The sequence below is a fragment of the Schistocerca serialis genome, chromosome 9 (assembly GCF_023864345.2).
Source record: "Schistocerca serialis cubense isolate TAMUIC-IGC-003099 chromosome 9, iqSchSeri2.2, whole genome shotgun sequence".
Classification (NCBI taxonomy): domain Eukaryota; kingdom Metazoa; phylum Arthropoda; class Insecta; order Orthoptera; family Acrididae; genus Schistocerca; species Schistocerca serialis.
The window spans coordinates 49,437,744-49,463,406 of record NC_064646.1 but is presented as its reverse complement, the minus strand read 5'-3'; the positions used below and the strand labels follow the sequence as shown (position 1 = coordinate 49,463,406).

The 25,663-nt window shown below is 41.3% G+C and overlaps 1 protein-coding gene across 1 annotated transcript in view; it reads left to right on the top strand.

Annotated features, from left to right (window-relative positions):
• LOC126419180 (fructose-bisphosphate aldolase-like) overlaps nucleotides 1-25,663 on the top strand; it is a 62,316-nt gene that overhangs the window by 8,338 nt on the left and 28,315 nt on the right. The window contains exon 2 of the mRNA XM_050086311.1: nucleotides 17,674-17,863. Coding sequence (XP_049942268.1) covers nucleotides 17,675-17,863 — 189 coding nt within the window. The 5' untranslated portion in view covers nucleotide 17,674. The remainder of the gene's footprint in view (nucleotides 1-17,673; nucleotides 17,864-25,663) is intronic.

The window sequence follows — 25,663 nt, the reverse complement described above, 5'->3', positions numbered from 1 at the left end:
CCTCTGCTTGCAGCGCTTCATCACTATCAAACTGAAATGCTCGAAGGTGTTCTTCAATTTTTTGGAAAATGCGAAAATCGGATGGTGCCAAGTCGGGACTGTACGGGGGATGATGGATGACAGCCAAGCCAAGGCGTCCGCACTGTTGCAGGTGGCGCAAGGTTGGCGAGTGGTCAGGCATTGTCATGCTGAAGGACAGGGTGGTCCACGTGTGGACGAACTCTTCTACGGTTCAGACTCGATTACAGCACGCTGTTTCACACATACGGACATTATTACGTTGCATACGGCCGTGTTACACGCTACAATTTGGAGCCCTCTAGCGGCAGAGGATTGCAAGTTGCATCAGCGAAGGAGAAAAGTCGACCGAGTAATATCTCTATCGATATTGAGAACAGAATAAAAAATTCGAAAGTATTACTTTTCAGTACGTCGTCGCCCTTCAAATGGGACTGCTAAATAAAAATCATCGAACAAGTAGTTATACTGAGTGACACGAGGCCCACTGAATTTACGAATCCGTAACAACGGAATGGCGACTAAAAACAATGTAACGACTGTTAATAATTTTCTGGAGCAGGCCCTCTCATTCCATAACATATTCAAATTTCATTCGGACTTTTCAGGGTTGCTCTCTATCAGTACTGACAGAAATTTGTAAACTCACAGAAAAGTGTTGTTTTAAAGAAATATAACTTGTATAAATTCCTTTAGGGAATCAGTCAGCGTCGTGATGGAATACTAGTTGTTATATAATGATGCGGCCTAATGCCCAACTGGATTTTAATCAAAGTAAAACTGGCCGTGGAAGTCTTAGGCAGTTACAGAATATAGCTCATTTGTGTTGTATATAATGTTGTCAATATTTCCTATACTCTCCGTCTTCGGGCGTTTTCTTGGTTAAAGGTTGGAAGCTTCTCATGTTATACGGAGAAAAATTAATTTTGGTGATCATACTCAGATTTTTAGCATCAATTTCTAACTAGGGAACACAACAACATTTTACTTTCATCGTGGTCTGCCCTCTCCCCTGCAGCAAGCGACGTTCGTGGAGGAAAACTATTTATTCCCGCGGAATATTTTTAGTCGAATACACATTCCTAGCACAAACTTCACAGCCAGAGGCAGTTTCTCGTAGATCCGTTCTTAATAGATAGCCGGGGTTACGTTTCCTAATGTCAGTTCACCTTCAGTCGCTGATTTTGCACGCTACGTACGTGACGCGAAGCAGTCTAAATTACTTTCTTGATATATGGCCAGCTTCCACGCCACAAGGAAAGTGAATGAATGCATTACGATTGCCAAAATGTTCAGTTCACTTCAAACTTTTCACGTAAGTCCAAATGTGATGTGCATAACTGCGCCAGAATTTATCGAACAAAAGACTTGTACATCACATTTTAAAAAATTGTAATTAACGGTTTCGGCCGAAATACGACATTTTCACTTAGAGTGTTGTAACGACAAACGCTAGTTGACGCCGGTGGTAGCTAAGGTCCATTCATGTACTTTGGAAGTGAAGGTGAAAGTAGCCAATTTTTTTCGGGTCACACTTTCGATTTCTAGTGTGCGGAGGGTCTGGACATACTAGGTTATTCATAAGTGCCTTCGGAGTTTCAGAAGACGACTCAGCAAAAACTGAGAGACATCTAGAAAACATAAACACATCAATAGATTGGATACGGCTCCAAGTTTGTAACTGACTTACAGGTGCTAAATATGGGCACCGTTTGTGACGCAGCAGGCGTCAATACTTGCGACAGCATGCACTGCCCGTCTTGTTCCGAAACTCTTCACATAAAAACAGAATTCTTCCGGGCTCATACACGTGTTCTGCTGGCGACAGAAAGGTAGAGTCAAGTGCTCCGCATAGGTTAGGAACCATTTGTATCCCCAACAGATGGATTGCCTTACGGTAACTATCCTGCAACATGGCCAAAGTATGAACATTGCACCCTTCCTCCTGCTTAGGCAAATAGAGCAAACCGTTTGATTCTTTTTGCATTTGATGTGGTCTACGATAGGCCATAAGGTGCTTATGGTGGCACCATTGGTTCACGGTCGGTTCCTTAGAAAACCCCGAAAAAGCGTTTACTGCATCTTTTCGTATCAAAACCGAGCCACGGTTTCCTAGACGGCCATGCACAGCAAGTGGCTGAAATTCTTACGATATATTCCTGAGACACCGATCTCGAACAATCTTGAAAATTTTATTGATATCTTTAACCTTTGTGAGACACAAAGGTTCAAAGTTGCCCTGCCTGTACGCATACAATACGCATATAAAGTCCGGTGTGAGGCGAAAACGTAATTTATGAAGTGACGTAGCACGTTGAAATATACTGTAAAGTGTCCCCATTATCATCCGAAGGGTTGTGGGGACCCCATGTTGTTAGTATTGTAGCACCAGCAAAATTTTTTTGTACATAAAATCCGGTCTAAGTTGTAAAATTAGTTTCGTGTTATTTCAATTTCACATGAGTAAGCTATACTGAGCCATAAAGTTCTTTTCATATAAGTGACATGTGACGCTGTGGCAGGGAAAAGAAGAGAAGCAACGGAAATATGCTCTTATCCGAACAAAAAAAGGCGAGCACGCCACTGTTTACAAGACTATGACTGAAAAGCGGGATACCGGCTGTCCCATTTTATCTTCTTGAGCACCTTTAAAATTTTTCCCAAAAATTTGGCATGCGAACATATTTGCGCTTTTTTACGCTGAGAGAGAAGGACACAGTGGTAGTGGGAAAGAAACGGAAAAGTAATAAATACTGGCAGATAGTAGACAGTGGTTGTGATACAGAAAGAGCGAAGGAAAAAATGGCAGTGTGAGAGGAATAGAGGCACAGAGACAGTGAAACGTAGTTGACAGTGACAGAACAGTGCTAGGAACAGAGTGAAGCAGGCGGTGCCAGTGGGAGAGGAATCGAGAGACGGAGAAACTGGAATTGGGTGAGAGCCAGTGACAGTGACAGACGGAATCTATGATAGTGACAGCGAGAGAAAGAGTAATAGTGACAGCAGCAGTGGGAAGGCATGAATGATATAGCAGGAGTAAGAGAGAGCAAGAAGGAGTCAACGACAGTGAGAGCAGACGGTAGTAGTGGGGCAGAACGGGGGAGACTGTGACTGTGAGGCACGAGACACAGTGGCAGTTAGCGAGACGCAAAGAGATAATGGCAAAGGGTTGGGCTGAACTAGTGAGTGAGAAGGGGCAAGTGGGAGTGGATGGGTACGAGCGACTCACGGCGACTGACCGGTGGGTGTGTGCGAGTTACGGTTAGGGGCTCTTGTGGGAGGGAGAGGTGAGCTGCATGTCGGCAAGAGCGCGAATAAACTCGCATGACAAAAATTTCGGAAATTTTTGTTTATAGGTGCTGAAGAAGGCAGAATGAGGCAGCTGGTATCTCACTCTTCAGCCATAATCTTTCAAACAGGAGCATGCTCCGATAGGCGCATTTTTCTGCTTCTTAGTGACACGAATTGTCCGGGAAGGTGCCACAGCAACCCGCCTTGAAAACCTGTTCACCGGGTTACCTACCTGCAGGCGCGAACTAATTCGACGTGGTAACACGGAGCTGAGAACTAACAATGAAATTCGAAGACAGTGCTGCCTGCAAGCCGGATCTGTAATTGTAAGAATTGTGCAAACCATTAGCAGGTTTCCCTTTACTAGTGGGACACGCGCATAGCAATAACATGCACCAAATTCTCGCTGGTTCTCTGATACCATCTGCGTCCTAATGGTAGTGAATGGGTTAAGTCGACCGAAAGCGGTAATAGCAATTAAAAAAAAACTGATCTGGACGGTGGTTGTTCATACAAGTGAGGCATTGACAAAGAAAACGTAGTAAGTCAGAAAAAATCATTTTTCCGATTTTTTTATCGACAAGGTAGTAAGACAAGTCGCCAGTGGCACAGAAGTTGCAGACAGTCAAAGTTGAGAGCTGTTGCTTTCTTACAGACGACTTAAAATTTATACTTGTAGTAATATGTAGTAACACAGATACGGGAGTAAGTAAACAAGCCACCGAGTTTCCAGCTTTTACTCTGTGACCAACCGTTCATTACTGTGTTATTGATTCGGCGGTAACTTTACTAGGAGTTGTTAACACAACGAAATGCTCCAAAACGTGTTCACATACAAACTGGTCAGTCATATTTTACGTCTGCTATGAAAGTTAATTGATTACATTCAGTGTTAACACCTAGTCTTGTTTCTTATTATGACCTAACCGATCTCTATATTTCCTTCGGCCCAGGCTACTTGTAAATCCAGATATAAGGGCAGATGCAACAATGAAAAATGCCTAATATGGACGATCCCGCTTTGAGCAGAAGACATCTGTCCCTGACTGTGACTGTGTATGATGTGGCATTTGCTCCGGGCAAAATAAAAATCGGATGATTTTAATGGCTTTAATGTATGCAGTGGTAAGCGGTGTGGTTCATAACGTGGATTTGAAATTTCTAATTTCGGGGCATTCGTACTGAGTACTGAGTTTTGGGCATAATAGAGAAGAGAAAGAAGTTTCACGACCAGTGACTCATGATAGCTGATATGATTAGAGAAGCAAGAATGTACAACCGTCCATGTTGTAAAGGTGTCGGAGGAAGACTTCTTTGGTTTCACCTCAGTATGCGATACATTGCTGCATACAGCATTAGTGAAGACTACCTCTGCTTCTTGGATCCGAACTGTGAGGGATGAGCCACCATTTTGAAAAAGAGTAAATCTGTCAAGAACATCTCTGCAGTTCGTTCTCTACCGCCTGCTGGACGAAGTCTAATCAATACTGATAATAAAGAAAAGACTTGGCGATGCTGGACTACATTGACATCAAAATCATCTGTTTTACCGCACTCTTTGTACACCATGATCTTATTTCTTATACGCATGTGACATCTTGCTGTAAATGAATCCGAAAATTTAATTTGGAGATTCTGTATTCATTTTGTGAATACAACTTCGTACCTCGTAGTGTCAAAACCGTTTTTTGCTTCTTCTGTTAAATTTGCTTTTTGTAACTTACTCTCTTCCCATGTCAACGCCTCAACTATAAAACAAGATCACTCCTACCTCTTGCGACACAGCGCCGTCTTCCAGTGAATCAGGATTTTTGTTGAGCATGAACCAGAGCAACGTCTTTACGGCTGTGAATACAGCTGCTTGTCGTGAATAAAATACTAAATGAAACTTCTGCGGCGCGGAGAGTTAGGCAGAAACGAAACGTATCAGTGATTCATTGCCAGATGCAAAGTGCAAAGTGATTGAAAAAGATTCGTCGGTATCAGAACACAGTATCTTCTACATGACTGAAACTAGAAACCTGTGACGAGTTTTAATATGCGTATAAGACTAGAAAGATTTTATTTTCAAAATAACCTTCCGGTGTTACAACGGTATATATTTTACACGTATGGATATACAACCTTGATGTAGTTTTTAGGATTACGTTTAGAATCGAAGTTTTCATTTATCTTTCACAAACATTCACTGTATCGTCGACTGAACACATGACAAACCTGCAGCTGTAATCAAACTCTATGCATACTTTTGCGAGTATCTCTGGAGTTAACAGTGTTCACAGCTTGTTGTTTGTGGCTGTCGGAGTTAGCCAATTTTTTTGCGAGGTATTAAATGTTGTAACAGAGAGTGCCAGGACGTATTTGAAGAGTAACAGAAACGTTCTGATCGGTGCATTCCGCTCCCAGGCAGACTGTTTTGAAGATGTTGGTGCAGAATAAGGTCTAGGAGAGAAATAATAATTCTAATTATTACCGGTGTGTTTCGGACACTGTTGGATGCCATCTCCTGCAAATAAACGTTGTTGCATTTTAAGAGAAAACAACATAAAGGGCTGGAAAGATGCTTGTTGTTATTCTGAAGCTGATGGCTTTATGATCGCATAATTCTGGAAATATTATTTCGAGTTGGTATTGGCTAAGTATACTGTAACCAAGACAAGGTTATGCAACTTGGATCGAGTGAAAACAGAAAAAATCCACATATTTTGAAATTTGTTTACAATTTACGGTGGGTACTGTTCAATCTGCAAAATCACCTGCAAAATGTTTGAACACGATGCGATGTTAGTACATGAGCCACAAAACTGATTCAAGTGTTTTTCCTGTGGAAAATTTGATGTAAAAGATGCACTTCAGTCTAACCAACAAAACTCTGGAAGACTAGATGATATCTCAGGAACAGTTGAGTATCTTAATGCGATTTTGTCATATGATGAGATGGTTGGAGACTGTGGCTGTTATTTGAAGATAAATGTTGATGGTGTTGAGACAGCAACCAGCCACAAATTTATTTTCAGTTCCTTTATTCAAAAGGTACCGTTATCCGTTTCGAATCATTACGATTCATCGTCAGACGGCTTTCATGCTTTCATTACAACATGTGCTGCGTTTTTTGCTGATTGGTTCTAATAAAATACAAATAATACATAATTATAAGCACGTCACAAAGATGGTTGGGTTACAAATTTGCGTTGGGATGTGACTCGCGTGAAATGTCGGTTTGGAGTGCCTGTTTTCATAGTTTTCATTCAACAGACAACGTTTGTAGTTTTCGCCGCATTCACATCATTGCACACATGCATAATTGAGCGCCTCAGATTTGTCACTGAATGCATTTTCACCTCATTTCAATACATTCAGTAACTAATCTGAAGCGCTCAATTATGCAAGTTTATGTGTGCAATGATGTGAATGCGGCCAAAACTACAAACGTTGTCTGTTGGACGAAAACTATGAAAACAGGTACTCCAAACCGACATTTCACGTGAGTCACATCCCAATGCAAATCTGTAACCCAACCATCTTTGTGACGTGCTCATAATTATGTATTATTTGTATTTTAGGATAACTAATCAGTAAAAAACGCAGCACATGTTGTAATGAAAGCCGTCTGACGATGAATCGTAACGATTCGAAACCGGTAACGGTACCTCTTGAATAGAGGAAGTAAAAATAAATTTGTGGCTGGTTGCTGTCTCAACACCATCATCAGTTGAGTATCGTCAGGACGCTCTGTAAAGATCCAAAAACTGGCATTGAAACTGTTCTAAACTATTTAGATAAGACTGTGTGGTTATAGTTCTAATCAACATGATTCTGACGACAGATCAAAATTCTATCAGTGAGAGACAGTAGAACGAATTTTCGCAATTTCTGACGCTTTAAGGTGAATGTAGAAGCAGGATGAGCCTCTGTGAGCGCAGTCACCAGCCAAAAAGGGGGGGGGGGCGGTCGTGAGGGTCACCACATTCCCCCCCAAAACAATATTTTACTAAATGAGTTTATATTTTTAAATATATTAATTTCCAGATCTCTTCGGCTAATTTTTGGAGAATACAGTATCGCGAAAACTAAGAGTCACAAAAACGGAAAGAAATTCTAAAAAAAAATTACAACTTTCGTTTAACACAGCATACTTTTAAGCTGTGTTGCTGAGGGTTAGTCCATGTGGATTGGTTTGCGGGCTGACTGGCCGTAGAAAACGTTCCAGCATGGAAAAGACGCCATTTACAGGATGACCGTCTGGATTGCCAGGGTTTTCGGATTTTTACCGAACTGTTCAGTATTTCAGCCTCGTGTGCGGTGTTAGGTATCGAAGAATGAGTTGCTCGGTATTTTTTTAGAATTCCATCATATCACTAATTTATTGACTGATTTGCAAAATCAAGTCAATATCATTTGATGCGTATGCCAAATAAAACTTTCGAACATTTTAAGCCCATAAACCGAGTGCCGATGTAGTAAAAGCAGAACTGCGCATTTGAATTTTTACCAAAAAAGTGAAAGTGAAAGAAATTTGTTGACAGCTGTAACTGGTAATATTAATTATAATTTTTCGTGTTTACTAAGTGTTTTATTGTGTTTACCCTCAGCCTTCAGATCAGAAAATGCTTTCGCCAGGTAACGTTCGGTAATTTTGTCAATTTAATCTGTTAACCATAATACCATACATGCTGTTGACAACAAATTCGACACGGTTGAGGAGTCCTTATGTGGAACTTACAAACTACTGTTTGTCCACGATAACATGACGAGTTTATTGGCGCTGCCGGCAACGATGAAAAACGACTGCAGCCGAAAGATATTCATTTATTTCCAACCCTAGTCAGTGTCAAGCTGCCCTCGACGCGAAGTCAGGAGTGTTTAATTTCGGCCGGGACGCACCGCGGTGGCGTTACTGGCGTTGCGGTACCTTCCAGGGATTTTTTTTTTTTTATCTCATTGGAACAAGTCGGCACCGGAGATTTAAAACAGTACACGTGCACGAGGATGGTTTGGTAACTCTGGTAAAAACAAGAAAAATGTTTGTTTCGCACCCGACTCACCTTACTTCTCGCATAGTCTCCTTTGAGGGATATACACTTGCTCCAGCGACCCTCCAGCTGTTTCATCATGTCGAAAAAAATAAGTTCTGTCAGATTCGTTGACTGCAACTAGCACTTCATTTGCTGAAAATTACTTCCCAGCAAGCCAAAGTTTCAAGTTAGGAAAAAGGAAGAAGTCACTTGGGGCTAAGCCTGGTCAGCAGCGTGGATGAGGGACCTATTCAAAGACTAATTCATGAACTTTCGACCTGTCATCTCTGATGTGTGGGATAGTGCAATATTCTGGTGTAAGGACACTTTTTGCGTGCCAACATTAGTCGGTTTTTCAGCCAATTCAAGTTTCAAACGATCCAAAAATGAAGCATAGTATGATCCAGTCATGGTTCTGGCTTTTTCCAAGTACTCTATGAGTATTATTCCATGGGAATCCCAAATAACAGTGACCATCATCTTACCAGTTGACAAAACGGTGTCTCCCTTCATGGGTGCACTTTCACCAACCTTCGTCCATTATTTAGACTGCCGTTTTCACTCAGCTGTGTAATGATAGGTAAACGTTTCATCAATAGTCATAACCCGGTGCAAAAAGTCTTGCGGATTGCTACTAAACATCACCAGACATTCTGCTGAAACTTTGTGGCGGGCGCGCTTTTGGTCAACTGAGAGCAATCGCGGCACTCAGCTCGCACACAGCTTCCTCATAGCCAATTCTCTATGGGGGATATTCATGCACTCGCTCAGTTGAGATGCCTTCAGTCTCAGAATCTCATGAACTTTTGTTCGGCGGTCTTGCATTACCATATTACGGATTTTGTCGATGGTTTCCTTTGTGGAGACCTTAACTGGACGGCCAGAGCAGCCTCAGTCTTCGGGGCTTGTCCGATCACGATTAAGGTCATTAATGCAAAAGTAGATGGTCTTCAGTGACGATGCAGAGTCCGCGCGAATTTCATCCAATTCTGTTTACTTTGTGTAGCAGTCCAATCCTTCAAATGAAAATGTTTAATAACAGTACGAAAGTCGGTTTTTTTTCCAGTTTCAGTCGCAGTCGACACACTGACAAATGCAGATGGCTGTCAACAATGAACTGTACGCTGTACATTGTTGAAATCCTTCGTTCGATTTTGGAATATTGAGCAAAGTGACACTGCTACCGAGACAGACGGTAGCACCTGTTGTTTCTATTAAATCTTGTAGTTTTATTTTTGTGATTGTAAGAAATTACCAGGGTTGGAACTTAAATAGTGGCAACTATTTATTCACAACCGATACAAAAGGGTTACATGTTTGCACCTGTTACTGTCCTTCAAAGTAGTCACCAGCGTTGTGTAGAACCCGTTGCCAGCGATGTGGAAGGCGTAGTATACCGTTAGCAGAGCCTGTGCTGTTGATGGTGCGAATGGACCGTTCTGAAGTTACGGTGATTCTCGTGTACGACTGTGATGGCGTTATCCTAACGCAGTAAGTTCCTGCACAGCAGACCGTCAATGCACAGTATTACTGTTCGTTTTTGGAGCATCACCTGCGACCAGCTTTGCGAAAGAAGCGGCGACACTTTCTGCGCAACCCACCCATCATTTTGCACGACAATGCGCGGGCGCATACAGCGCAAGCTGTGGCTGCTCTGTTCGGTCGATGAGACTGGGAAGTACTGTACCATCCACCATACTCCCCGGACGTATGTCCTTTTGACTTTGATTTGATTCCGAAGATGAAGGAACCACTTTGTGGCATTCGATTCAGAACTGTTCCAGAGATTCGACAGGCAGTAGACCGCCCCATTCGCACCATCAACAGAACAGGCTCTGCTAACGGTATACTACGCATTCCACATCGCTGGCAACGGGTTCTGTACAACGCTGGTGACTGACTACTTTGAAGGACAGTAACAGGTGAAAACATGTAACTCTTTTGTATCGGTTGTGAATAAATAGTTGCCACTACTTAAGTTCCAACCCTCGTATGTTGTGCAAACCTGAACTTCCGAAATTTTGTAAAAATTGGTTTCTCATTGTTAGTTTTATCATAGGTTTTCAAAAATCGAAACATTTGATTTTTATGCCTGGGCAGGGGGGAGGGGGGGTTGGTTAGAAGAGTTGCGGTCCGGCACCTAAAATTTTAGAAGTTAAGCACTACGTGAAGTGTTACTGTGCATATCGTTATGGGCGACAGCGTCAGAACTGCGGCAAGCATCCAACCACGGCCGCCTAATACAGGCGGCCGTGATCCAGCTCCTCCCCATCCCTCAGCGCTGCTCTCCCTTCGGGAGTCTTCAATGCGAGTGCAGGACCCATCTCCTGCCGTTCTCAACACCCACCACGCGGGCTGTCACTTTAATCGTGGACAAACAGTGCAGTGAGTTGAGGGAGGGCAAAACAAGAGGCGTGCTGTACGAAACAAAAATAACAGAAATACCTTCTTTCCCGAACATCGGCGAAAACGACAGAAAGATACAGCATTCCCCGATCTAAGACTGACAGGGATGTTCCGAAGGCGCAAGTCACAAGGGCGCGCAAAATCTGACAGGGAAGAAACAAGAAAGGAAGAACGTTTTGTGAGTGGTACACGAGTTCCCCTACGACTCGCGTTTTTCTTCCTTTGAGAAGAAGTATTTTCCTCGCTCTGCCATTGCAATCGCATGTTGTTGTCATTACGTCATTTCTACAGCGTCATTCCATCCAAGTAGCATTCTAAAGCCCAATTTACACTGGCCGCCACGTGTCGTTACACCAAAACATTCCGCAATGTATTGCAAGTGGTGGTAGCATTCACACAGGCCGCGAACGCACCGTCACATCACGCCACGTCAAGGTATTCGGCAAAATCTTGTGACAGTGTAATCATCTGATAATATCGGAAACTCACCTATTATCGCCCCGCTCACGACTATTATAGAAGGGAGGCAACCGTAAAAACAGTCCACATTACTGGCAACAACTGTTGTTCCTGACCAGAAAGCGATGTAAAACCATATCCCATCCTAGCAGTGGACTTAGAGTAGGCACCCTAAATGACAGTAGGCCCTGATATTCCTGAAAAAAAAAAAAACGAGAGGAACTGAAGCTGAAAGGACATTAAGGTGACCGGAACTTTAGGACCCTGAAATAGATTAGTTCTAATTTCTAGTACAGCATTCGTTTTCTACTTGTATTCCTGCAAACAAGTTGTTATCTTACGTAATGATATTCAAGAATTTCTTCAATCACTGTGTGATGGCGCATGCACGGTACCAGCTTGCCATCCAGAAGATGCAGTGTTGGCATCAATGTCTTTCCAGTCTCAATATACATAAACAGACTTAAGCTGGCCTTTGCCCCATCTGAGACACACATTGATTCAGAAACATCAGCAAAACATCAAGGCACTACCTGTGTATGATTCCACGAACACACCGGATGCCCCCAGCCTTGCTAGTGCATCTGTTAAAACAATTACATAACATAGGTGCCTCTTAAAGCTTCGGACAAGTGCGTTTCAGATTATGTACTTATCTGAATTGAAATTTCTTGGAAGTTATGTTGAAGCCATGTACTAAACACTGCCAAACAAATTACATAACATGTTTCAATCCAATAATGCCTATATACTGTTGATGTTTTTAAAATCTTACACGTCCGTGTGTTGCTAAAAGTGTGGGTGAGCACATGAGACGGGAAAGAGGGGGGGAGGGTGTAGTAACAAACTGTGAAACCCTCACCTCCCCATCCACTCTCCGGAACTGAAAAATAGAAACACACGATTGTGTGAGCGCAGCAAGGATTGGTGCAAGGAAAAGAGCTGCCAAAGATTACACTTAAACATCTACATGCATAATCTGGGATCCATTGTGAAGGGCATTGCCATGGGAACTACCACGTAACTGGATTAGGATTCCTTCCCATTCCACTCACATATGGAGCACAGAAAGAGTGACTGCTTAAATGCTTTTGTGCATGCTGTATCTAGTCTCTTATCATTGCAGTTGTATGGGAGCGTTTTGTAGGAGGCAATGTTGTATTCCTATATTCTTGAAACTGTGTAAGTAGGCTTCTAGGGGATAGCTGATGTCTGTCTTCAAAAGGCCACCAGTTTCGGATTGCAGCATTTCCGTAATATTCTTCTGTCAGTCAGACTTTTGTCCACTCATGGTTGTTCTTTATTAGAGTTCAATATCCCAGGCTAACCGTATTTCAGATGGTCTCAGTACACTTAAGCAATTCTAGGATGGGTAACAAAAGTGTTTTACAAACTCCTTGCCCTGTAGGCTGATAGCATTTTCCTAGCATCTTAGCAATAAACTGAAGTCTGTCACCCACTCTATCTATGACTGAACACATATCTTTTTTCACGTAGAATTTAATTTAATGAAACTCCAACAATTGGAAAAAGTCTATGGTTACCATTAACATCATCTGCTAGGTCATTAATATACAACATTAACAGGAAGGGTCACAGTACACTCCCCTAGGGCAGCCTAGAGTTGCTTGTACTTTTCATCCAAGATAACATCCTACATCCTGTCTAGCAAAACGTCTGCAGCTATCTTGATGTAGGAATGAATACTGTGTGTATATTTTTAGAGCTTGCAAAAGTATTCAATTTGGCCAATCAGCACAGCTCTTACAAAAACAGAGCACATGCAACGTCAGCAACACGTTTCTTGAATCTTTGTCTATGTATCTGAGCAAAGTGGCAGTGTGGTAGCACACTGCACTTTTTTTGTATGGCCAATTTCCATATCCGTCCTTCCCTATTCTTTTCAAATGACTTAGACGAGATGTTAAACCCAATCTTCGTTCTTTACCTGTGTATCTGTCTAATAAATCATAAAAGATGTAGACATATCAATTATCAAAACACTGTGAGAAAATTCATCACAAAGTGTATCACTGAGACAACAACGCGGTGTGTACCAGTACAGGGACCTACTCCTGTTGTATCAGAGTGGAGAAAAATTGTACGAAATTTTAACGCTGGGTAGCTGATGCCAGTAGGAACTTAAATTACTAATGTTGTGTAGGTCGACAATGTACCATTTTTAAACTACGGAAACTTGGCGCCGCGCGCTCCGATAGGCCGTGGGATTGCCCAGTTGCCGTTCGTCCGGTTGACGGGCAGCGCTATGGTTCTCGGCTCCAATCAGAGCGTATGGCGCCAAGTTCCCATAGTTAAAAAAATTGTGCATTGTCGATCTACACAACATCAATAATTTTGGTTCGTACTGGTATCAGCTATCCAGGGTTAAAATTTCGTGACACAATTTTTCTCCATCCTGTATAACATCTCTATTATAATGACATATCCAGATCTTGCTTTTCTGCTATCTTATGGTGATGATGAGAAGAAACTAGCACATTTTTCAGAGCAAGGACCATCAGAAGTGACAAAAGTTTAGTAACCAGGTTCTTAAATTGAATACCATAAAGTTTTAGTTGTTGGAGTTCAAAGCAGGCATCTCGTCCTGCAGACATATAAATGATACCTGTAGAATTTTGTATAAACAGAGTGAAGGTTGTTAATTTCTTGGTTTGTCCTTGGATGAAAATCTTCAGTGGAAAAACAATGTAGATTTTATGTGTAAGAAATTAAGCAGCGCCTTATACTTGCTTTTCTAATGGTCCAAAATAGTATCTAATATAACCTTGCAAAAAGTAAGCACAAGGACACCCATACCCGAGGGCAAAAGGGGGCACCGTGGTCCTGCCTTAGTGTAGTCAGGTGTTTTCCTTTCGGGAGAGATTCCGGTCGAAGCTGCTGGAGGTAGCAATCATGTGTCAACGAGGTGTGCTTGTGTGTGTGAATGTGTTTTTTTTTTCTGTGCTAAAGAAGGCTTTGGCCAAAAGTCTTTTTCGTTGTGGCTGTTTGAAACTCAACTGGTCATCTTTTCGGTGAGCAGCAATCTATCATTTTTCTATTATTGTTGATATTCCTATTTGGAATTCCAGTTGTTTGATTTTTCTTTCAAGAAAGTGATTTAGAAGTTGTCATTCCTGCGACGGTACCAGTCGGTTACTGCTCGTTTAATTGTTCTTCCAGACAGCATCCCATGAGAGTAAACCTGTTGCAACTTTGCGTGATATTGCTCGTAAGTTAGGCACTTGGGCTATGCATGGCTCTGTTCAAAACGAATAGCTCAATGTAGTCACAGGGTCAAGCCGTGCACGTCTGCTTTCATGCCCCGCAGACAATTCACTGCATGCACCTGTAAGTGTGATCCTGCGGTCAAATAGTCTATGCTTGTTTAGCATAGTCTAAGCTTGTTTAAACAGTAGTTTTACTGACAACATGACTCGTGTATGTGATGTGATTTATATGTATTTGACGATGTTGGTGCTGATTCCGCATTTAACATTTGACAATGCCACTATGGCTGCAGTGCATTAGGACTTTGTTTTTATGAGACAAATCTGATGGTGGTCATTAAAGACTGAAACCGGTACTCTGTTAAACAGAAAAGATTGTGACCATAGACATAAATTAAAGGAAACATATTAAATCTCAAAGAGCTGTTACTCGGGCATCTTTAAGAATGTCTGACATCCCAATGTCCTGGAGCATATCCTGCAGGAAGGCAATGCAAGCACCAGCTGTCCAAATTCCCAGTACTGGGATTTACCTGCCTCCAGTGACACGCTTGTTGTATTTGCATCTGGCTGGATGGAAACGTTCAACTACACAGGCTGGCCGTGGTGCTCCCTGAGCCGTGGGGCTGCTAGTGTTCAGCGGTGCATCGAATTCACCTTACCTAGTAGCAATTCTAGGCAGCCAATTAGCTCAGCTAGATATGCTTGTCATTATATTACACAGGCTTTTAAAAGGGTTAGAACTGGTACTTTTTTATGGATACTCAAAAGTCTCCATTCATCTCCCAAAACATTATAAATAGTCCACACGCCCAGGTCTTGGCCCTTCCCACCAAGTATCATGTGAGTGCCCTCGAGTAGGTAGGGCACTTTCCCCATTTATAAATAATTCGATAGAACTGTGGGGCTGTGCTGCTTATATACACCTTAACAGAACACTGAGCTATTAGCCTGATACGTGGTCTGGGGTATACTGAGTCCTCTTGATATGTTCTTACCCATAGCAAATAACTAACTGTGTACTCCTTGCATATACGCAGGCTTATCACTTTTTAACACAAAAATGTTATGAAATACATAACTACAATACAAGAAACAAGTACCTTTATCTTGAGATAAGAACAAAACTAAAAGTAACAGATCAGGGTCCTTATAAACTGATGAGCCAAAATATTACGACAACTTGCCCAACAGCTTGTTTGTCCATCTTTGGAATGAAATACATCTCTGATTCTGTATATCAGGGATCCAACAGTTTGTTGGTAGGTTTGTGGAGCTACATGGCATTAGGTGTCTATGCACAGGTCATGTAATTCGCATAAATAATAGGCCGTTGATTTGGCTATGCGATTATGGTGCCTGATAGCGACCCAGATGGGTTCTGTAGGATTTACATCAGGCAAATTTGTCACCGATACATCAACATGAGTTCACTATAATGATCCTCAAACCATTGTAGTATGGTTCTGTTTCTGAGACACGGACAATTATACTGCCAAAAGGTGACATTGCTGTCAGGAAAGACATCAAGCATGAACAGATGCAGTTGGTTTGCAGCTGTCAGCATGTTTTTGATTACTACCACAGGTCCCACGGAAGTGGAGGAGAATGTTTCCCATAGCACAATGCTGATTCCACGAGCCTGCTTCTGTGGCATGCTGCACGTTTGGAGCTGCCATTCACCTCGGTGAAGGCATTTGTGGAGACTGCAATTGACCTAGTGTAGCAAAAATTGTTTGTCACCTGGAGAGCCGGCATATTTCCATTGATCAAGGGTCGAATACTGATGGTCCCGTGGCCACTGCAGTACTAACTCACGATGTCATACGAGTCAACATACGAACACGTAGGGGTAGTCTACTGTGGAGCTTATTACTCAGCATACTACAGTAATTGTGACGACACTCAAAGCTGCTAATGTCCCCTGGATGTAAGAGGTAGGTGCCTGCAAAGAGGCTGGACCATCAGAAGGCATCCTGGCAGTGTGCAGCATTGCATGGATGATGAACTGATGATGCCAGGCACTCCACAAAGGCACTGACTACAGCAGCTTGTGGCAGCCCACAATGCAGGCTGAAGCCAGCACTACTGCACAGAGCGAGGCGTGCTGATACGTGCAGAATCACACTGTGGACTCAATGTGGAATAAATGACTCGTGCCAGCAGCAGTATCTGCCCACACAAGCAGTGGCGGGCAGTGATGTGCTTAAACACACGAGTGAGCTCCAGGATAGCAGGTTGGCAGCAACTGAGGTAAGCCCACAGTTGGCCCAGTAATATGAGGGCACCAAGTCCACTGCAACGTCTCGGTGCAAACAGCAGGTTCACATCTAGCAGTGGCAGTGTCTGGAGGTGGTGACTTGTTGATCCGTGTACACTCTTATTAAACTGTCGTAGGCCTCCATTGGGACTGGTGGCTGCCAGACTGCTATACCTTTGACTAGAAATCATGAGTATTTAAACAGATTTGGTACATCTTCATTTTGCTGAAGCATCGGTTTCTGTAATGCGAGCTATGACGCAACCAAGGCTCAGACCTGAAGCAGTTAGATGAACGACACTGCAGTGGTTTTGCTGTTGTGTTGCATCAATGCTGTTATGCCTTTGGTGCCTTTGCTTGGCTGGTGTAGCATGTGGTACCCATCTTGATGACCTGGAGATATGCAGTAATTGTAATTTCAGCAGGTAGCCTCTGATGTAACTGCATCTGGTTGGCTTCAGTCTAGTCTGCTTTCACAGCGTCTTGCCTTAATTGTGGCAGCGTCACGATTTTATTTAGTCACGTCAAGAAACAGTTGTTACACTACAGTTTGATAACTAAAGGCAAAAAGAAATGTAAGTAAAAAAGACTCCCCTTCACTTATTTCATTACTGTCCGTTGTTGCCAACAATCTGTGTGTGTATTCTGTCACACCTCCCCTTGTCTCTCATTTCTCTACTATCTGTTTCTATCTCTTTTAATACCTTTCATATCCTACTTCATTCATTATTGGCGTTTCTGTGAAGATTTCCCCTTCACCCAGTCGTATCTCATCTCATGTGTTGCTGCCCCATCTAATTCATGATTAGTTCCATTTCACCTGCATCTTTCCTCAATTTTATCAGAAGAAGGAACCTCTCATTTTGCAAGCCACCTTTTCTGTGAGCTTTTGTTCGTGTGGACATTTGCAGTTGATCGACAGATAGATTTTATTGTTATATTCTAGCTTAAGAATCTGCTTTACTAATCTGACTGAAAATGTGTGATTCCATTTCAGAATGCCTACTAACTTCAACTATCCACCACCTGAACTGCGGAAGGAGCTGCAGCAGATTGCTGATGCTCTTGTGGCACCTGGAAAGGGCATCCTCGCTGCTGACGAGGGACCCCCAACCCTTGCAGCACGCTTTGCTAATGCCACCACTGGCTTTGAGAACACAGAGGACAATAGACGGCGTTACAGGCAGGTCAGTCTTGTGAATAGTAGAATTAATTGCATTTCTGTCAAAAGAATGCTAATTCTGTAAATAGAGGACAAAATGAATGTGATAAAACTAACAGCAAAGCAACTAAATAAAAAATCTTTGGTTCCATCACTTATATTAGCAGCTCCTTAACTTTGTTAATGTATATTGTGATCTATTATGTATTACTTCACGATAGGATCAATGTAACACAACAAATCAGTTATTCCACTGAAAATTGTCAGACTACAGTAGTTATTTATAAATTCTACAGAAATGTAGTTTTATTTATAATAAATGCTTTCACTAGTCAGGTGGACAACAGTATTTTTCAGTTCTTGAAACTAATCACCCAAATAATTTGTAGATAGGACTAATGAGAGACATTTTTAAAAATTTCTATTGAATGTTTTAAATCTATCAGCATCTTGTTATAGATACTTCAAGAGAATGCTGGATTCTGCTCTGAATCATAGATGGAAAGGTCAGGTTTACATAGAAATTGTTTAATCATTTTTGGTTGTGTTTTTGTCACTCTCTTATGCCTGACTCCATAGCTTAATATACACTGAAGAGCCAAATATACTGGTACACCTTCCTAATATTGTGTAGGGCCCCCACGAGTACACAGAAGTGCCACAACATGACGTGGCATGGACTCGACTAATACCTGAAGTTGTGCTGGATGGAATTGACACCATGAATCCTTCAAGGCTGTCCATAAATCCGTAAGTGTATGAGGGGGTGGAGTGCATGAGTAGACAGCAAATTATTAGGATTAAATAGTGATAAAATTCTACACTGAAGTGCCAAAGAAACTGGTATAGGCATGTGTATTCAGATACAGAGATATGTAAACAGGCAGAATACGATACCGCAGTCAGCAACGCCTATGTAACACAAGTGTCTGGTGCAGTGGTTAGATTGGTTACTGCTGCTACAATGGTAGGTTATCAAGATTTAAGAGAGTCTGAATGTAGTGTTATAGTCAGCACATGAGTGGTGGGACACAGCATCTCTGAGGTAGCGGTGAAGTGTACCATGAATATCAGGAATCTGGTAAAACATCAAACCTCTGATATTGTTGTGGCTGGAAACAGATCCTGCAAGAATGAGGCCAACAACAACTGAATAGAATTGTTCAGCATGACAGAAATGCAATCCTTCCACATATTGCTGCAGATTTCAATGCTGGGCCATCAGCAAGTGTCAGCATGTGAACCATTCAATGAAACATCATCAGTACGGGCTTTCGGAACTGAAGGTCCACTCGTGTACCCTTGATGACTGCACAACACAAGGCTTTATGTCTCTTCTGAGCCTGTCAACACCGACATTGGACTGTTAATGTCTGGAAACATGTTGCCTGGTGAGACAAGTCTTGCTTCAAATTGTATTGAGCAGATGGATGTGTGCAAGTATGGAGACATCCTTATGAATCCATGGACCATGCATATCAGCTGGGTAAGGTTCAAGCTGGTGGAGACTCTGTAAAGATGTGGGGCATGTGCAGCTTGAGTGATATGGGACCCCTGATATGTCTAGATACGATTCTGACAGGTGACAAGCGTGTAAGCATCCTGTGTGATCTGACTTGGGCAATTCCAGCAGGTCAGTGCGACACTCCGCACTTCCAGAATTGCTACAGAACAGTATTGATCATGCCTGGAATGACTTGCAACATGCTGTTCAGAAGATATCTCCACCCCCTCGTACTCTTATGGACATATGTATGGCCCTGTAGGATTCATGGTGTCAGTTCCCTCCAGCACTACTTCAGACAATAGTCAAGTCTGTGTCATGTCTTCTTGCGGCACTTCTGCATGCTCGCGGAGGCCCTACACGAGAAGCAGTCTGGGTGGTGGGGGCGAGGGGGAGGCTGGGGTGGGGAGAGGGGATAGCATGGTGGGATGGGGGTAGTATAAAGATTTGCTTGTGGGAGCATGAAGGGACATATTAGGAACAGAGCAGGACAGTTACCGTATTTACTCGAATCTAAGCCGCACTTTTTTTCCATTTTTTGTAATCCAAAAACCCGCCTGCGGCTTAGAATCGAGTGCAAAGCAAGCGGATGTTCTGAAAAATGTTGATAGGTGCCGCCACAACTAACTTCTGCCATCGAATATATGTAGCGCGACACAGGCACGCTTTGTAGGCACAAAGATAAATACTGGCGCCAAAACCTCTGCGTCAGTAAATAAATTTAAAAAAAAAGTGGAAGATGAGCTTTTTTCTCCGCCCCGAGTTTTGACCACTGCATTTTCATACATTATCCAACGAAGTAAATACAAATTCCGTATTGTTCATCTTCGAATGTAGCAGAATTTCAATGTACTACGAAAATCCGTCTGGCATGACTGTTTGGGATGTTTGTCAATATGGCCAACTCTACGTTCTGAATTTTTTCCTACCCCTGAGAAGAGATGGTTGCTAATAGGAACCTGATGAAATGTGAATCACATGCACTATTCTCTTCACCATAAGAATAATACGAATATAAACATTTTGTCATGTAGTCTTTCGTGTTTGCTACTATCTCATTTAAATCCTGCCTGCCTAATAAGCTACGAAACTTGAGTGAGGCAACAGCAAACGCGGAAGAATATATGTATCGTGTCATGTTTACATTCGTATTATTCTTATGCCTAGTAGTGATACAGTCAGAAATGAAGCACGGCAACTGACTAGATTTTTAAATCTAAGATGACTCTGATTTCTGTGCAGAATTTGATGTACTAAAGAAGCGGCCGCAAAGATTTTCAAACGGAGAAACACTTTCGCCTAACTCTCGTTCAGAACATGTTCTATCATACGCAGTCTATTATTTGGTTCTTGTTGATCATTATCAAAGAAAGCAGCAGTGTAAGTAACAACAAATAGCAGTCTCTTGCCATTGTTTCGCTAACGAGACAATTCCTCTCTTTTTTTTTATTGTAAGCGGCGGTAGCGCGCACAAAAGCAAGCCATGCCGCGAGCGGCGACAGACCGTAAACACGCACTATCAGAATGCGACGAACAGTACAGTAATGAATTTTCTGCTTAAAGTGATGTAAGCACCTAGAACAAAGAAAATGGCACTTATCAGATCGAAGCAAAATAAGCAATCGATTCAAACCAGACGAAGCACGTGAAAAAGGAAGGGTACCCGTATAAATACGGACGGAGCGCCTGATGCATAGCAATGGCTACCTGGTAAAGCTTAACTGCTAAGCTTACGACTCGAACCAAACTACCGTAGCTGTATCGTCATTCATTCGACCTAAATTGTGTCTCATATGACATTGGACCAACATTGCTTCGATTTGGAGGTGCGGCTTAAAACTTTTCTCTCCCCTTGAATTTCGAGTCTCAAATTTCAGGTGTGGCTTAGAGTCGGGAAATTTTTTTCCTTTATTCGAGTCTCATTTTTCAGGTGCGGCTTAGATTCGAGTAAATACGGTAGATGCAGTTGGGTGGTTACACAGGGTGAGAGGGCAGGGGAGTGGAAACGGAGAGAAGTAGAGGATGTGGGAGGGGGGAGGGGGGAGAAGATTAGTGGGTGCATTGTTGAAATAGAAGGCTGTTTGTGCTGGAATGGGGGCAGGAAAGAGGACAGGTGTTTGAAGGACAGGGACTAACAAAGATTGAGGCCAGGACGTTATGGGAATGTAGGACATATACTAAGGGAGAGTTCCTACCTGTGCAGTTCAGAAGGGCTGGTGTTGATAGGAAGGATTCAGATGGTGCAGGTTGTGAAGTAGTCATTGAAGTGAAGAATGGTGTGTTGGGCAGCATCTCAGAAACTGGATGGTCCAGCTGTCTCTTGGCCACAGTTTGTCAGTAGCCACTCACACTGACAGACAGCTTGTTGGTTGTCACATAGAATGCAGCTCAATTGTTACTGCTTAGTTTATGGTACAACTAAGCTATCAACTATTGTCTTTATTGGTTGTTAGTTTTACCAGTACAATGATTCTTCCACACTGTCATTGTGGAGGGGATACGGGTGGCATGTACCCTGCTGTAAATCTCCTTCTCATACTGACATGTCACCTCTTGAATCACGGTTACCTCTACTATGTTCTGGTAACTGAGAGACTAATAATGTCATAGTTAAGTCCCATTAATCTACATCCATTCATTCATGTCTATTGACTGTGACACTGCACAGACCATCTGCATGATTTTGTGTGCAACATTTTTTATGAAGATGTTACTTTGCCATTGCTCTTATGTTAATTAATTCCATTAAACAATCCTTAGAATTCATTGCTAGCAGGTAATTTCCTAAGTCAAAAGATAGTTTGTGGTTAGAAAATACTGCTATTCTGTTCTCATCAAGAATATAGGCATTATATTAAATAATTGTCTCATAATTTTTATCTGTCATTCTTTTGTCCAGTACCATGGTTTTCTCCTGACAAAGAAGACATTTTTGCTCCTGTGCTACTCATCTAGGGCATGAATAATACACCAAGATCCTTCCTATTGTGATTCTTTTCATGAGTACTGTCTGGCCTTCTGCACTAATACCTGGCCATTTTAAACTGTTCTCTACATGAGGAATTTAGACACAGCTCTGCCATTCAGTAGTAATGATCTGCCCTTTAGCACTCCCACAGTCTGATAGCTATACCTGCTGGTGCATTCTTTCAGTAGTTCCTAATGTAACATGGACTTGCTCACATTGCTGCTGAATTACCAACACTAGTTGATAGATTAGGACTTATAAATACTTACTATTTTCTGTGATTAGTTTCTGGAATGAAACTTAAGCCATTTGGTGGGTCCTCGGTTTCATCCCACATTTTATGTCTCCTCAAAGCTTCATTCTTCATTCACTTTTTCTTTTTCTTTTATAGTTCTTATCACTGTACCATTCCTCATGAGATGACTATAAGATCAGTTTTGAGTTGTAGTTGTGGGAGCTCTTTCTCCAAACCATGTTTATGTTCTAAGTGTTTTACACAACTATTCTGTGTACAATAAAGTACACAAGGAAAACATGTTAAATACATAATTACAGAAATAGAGTCATGGCTGAAACATAGGCACACAGAAAGGTAATTGCCTTAATGCATATTTTATTTATTTATTTATTTTTATTTATTTATTTCGTATTCAATTAATCCGTATTGTGATAAATCACAAGGATGTGGAATGAGTCATGATTACATACAACAGATATAATACACATATATAAAATGACAAAAATGTACCATAAGATTATGAATAAGTTTGTAGGTTAAAATCAAATCAAAGGTATAGCTAAGTAATATAAAACAATACCTAAAAAGGAAATATAGTACATTTTCCAAATTAAACAGTTAATGTGATCTATAGCAAACAAATTTTTATCAGTATAAAAAATCATTGCTTTATCTGTAGATACTCATCAAGAGAATAGAAGGAATTTACCATTAGGTATTCTCTCAATTTACATTTAAAAGTAGGTAAGACATTAATGTGATCTTTAATACCTGATGGAAGGGAGTTGAAAATTTTTGTGGCTGAATAATGAACACCTTTCTGAACAAGACTTAAATGTTTCAGATCCCTGTGTAGATCATTTTTAGACCTAGTATTATGATCATGACATTCACTATTAGTTTTAAAAAGAGATAGGTTGTTAGAAACAAAAATCATCAAAGAAAATATGAATTGAGAGGTAAGTGTTAATATTTGTAACTTATGAAACAGACTTCTGCAAGAATATCTTGGATGAACACCACTCATGATTCTAACAGCTCTCTTCTGTGCAGTAAATATTTTTTTGGCTAAAGGCTTGTTGCCCCAAAATATTATGCCATATGACATGATAGAATGAAAATAACCAAAGTAGGCAGCTTTAGTAGCGTCCTCATCACCAATGGGGGTGATTACACGCAGAGCATAAGTTGCCACACTGAGCCTTCTATGTAGGTCTAAGATATGCTCAGACCAGTTCAGCTTGCCATCAATTAGAATGCCCAAGAACTTAGATGATTCACAGTGTAGTATATTTTGGTTACCACAGTTTAAGTGGCATACTTCATTTTCTTGTTGAGATGTGTGAATTTGCATATACTGAGTTTTCTGAATGTTTAGAGTTAGTCCGTTGCACTTAAACCAGTGTAGGATGTCAACGAGTACAGCATTACATTTATTTTCTAGGTCACTGTTAGTTCGACTTTCAAGCAGAATAGTGGTGTCATCGGCAAAAAGAGTAAATTTACACTCGGTGTCTGTGCAAAGTGGGAGATCATTGATGAAGATAAGGAAAAGCAAAGGTCCTAGGATGGACCCCTGAGGCACACCACACTTTAATGTGCCCCAATCAGAAGAAATGGGACTATCATTGGCACCATTAATTATCACCTTCTGTTTTCTGTTTTGCAGATATGATTCTATCCATCTACCAATGCTACCTCGCAAGCCATAAAAATTAGCCTTATGTAAGAGAATGTTGTGGTCCACACAGTCAAAGGCCTTAGACAAGTCACAAAAAATTCCAATAGGTGACATTTTATTATTTATTGACTCTAAAATTTCATTTGTGAGAGAAAAAATAGCCTGCTCAGTTGATCTACCTTTTTGGAAACCAAACTGGTTTCTGTTGAGTATGTTGTGGCTGTTAAGATGTTCTACAATTCTTGTATACATTAGTTTCTCTAATACTTTTGAGAAACTACTTAGTAGTGATATTGGACGGTAGTTAGATAAATTAGTTTTGTCACCCTTCTTGAAAAGTGGTTTCACAACGGCAAGCTTTAATCTCTCTGGGACAACACCTTGCTGGATAGACTCATTAAAAATGTGACACAGGACTTGACATATGTGGTCACTACAATGCTTCAGTATTTTTGGTGAAATGTTGTCAATACCAGTGGAATTTTTATTTTTTAAGGCCTTGATGGTATTTTTAACTTCAGTAATAGTAACTGGGGCAATACAAATTGGGTCATACGTGTTAGGGTTAGCTCTGTGTAATAAATGCGTAGCAGCATTTAAGGAACCGTTACAACCTACTTGTTCTGCTGCAGTTATGAAGTGATTGTTGAATATGTTGGAAACTGTTACAGGATTATGAATAACCTCATCCTTATAGCTTATCTCTGTGGTATTAACATTCTTGTTACTCTTGCCACACTCTCTCTTTATAACATTCCAAACTGCTTTTATTTTGTGCTCAGATTTATCAATTTCAGACTTAATATACAGGCTCTTGGATTTGTTTATCACCCTTTTTAAAATTTTACAATATAACTTAAAATGAGACCTTTCAAGGGGATCATTTGATACTCTTAGTGAGGCATGTCCCTCTTAGTCCTGCAAGAAATTTTTATACCTCCAGTAATCCATGGTTTACTGGAAGAAACCTCATTGTTCTTTCTGACAGTTTTTTTTGGGAAAGCCATTTCAAATACAGATATAAATTCATTTAAAAAAAGGTTAAATTTATCATTAACATCTGATGTGCTGTACACTGGCTCCCAATCTATCTGTGACAAATAGTCGTTAAAGGCAGACACAGTTTCAGTGTTTATACATCTATAGGACCTATAGGTGTGGGAGATTTTATTGCACAAACTGATGTTATTTACTTTCAGAAGTTGTCCATCATGGTCAGACAGGCCATAAATTACTTTGCTCACACTAGCACTGTTGACTCTATTCTTGTCAATGAAAATATTATCTAGAAGGCTCTTGCAATTTTCTGTAACTCTAGTGGGCCAGGTAACCATCGCAGCCAAGTTGTAAGAATTCATTAAGTGGTCCAGGTCAGTTTTGAGGTTGTTATCAGTTAAGAAGTTGACATTAAAGTCACCTACAATTATTAAATTT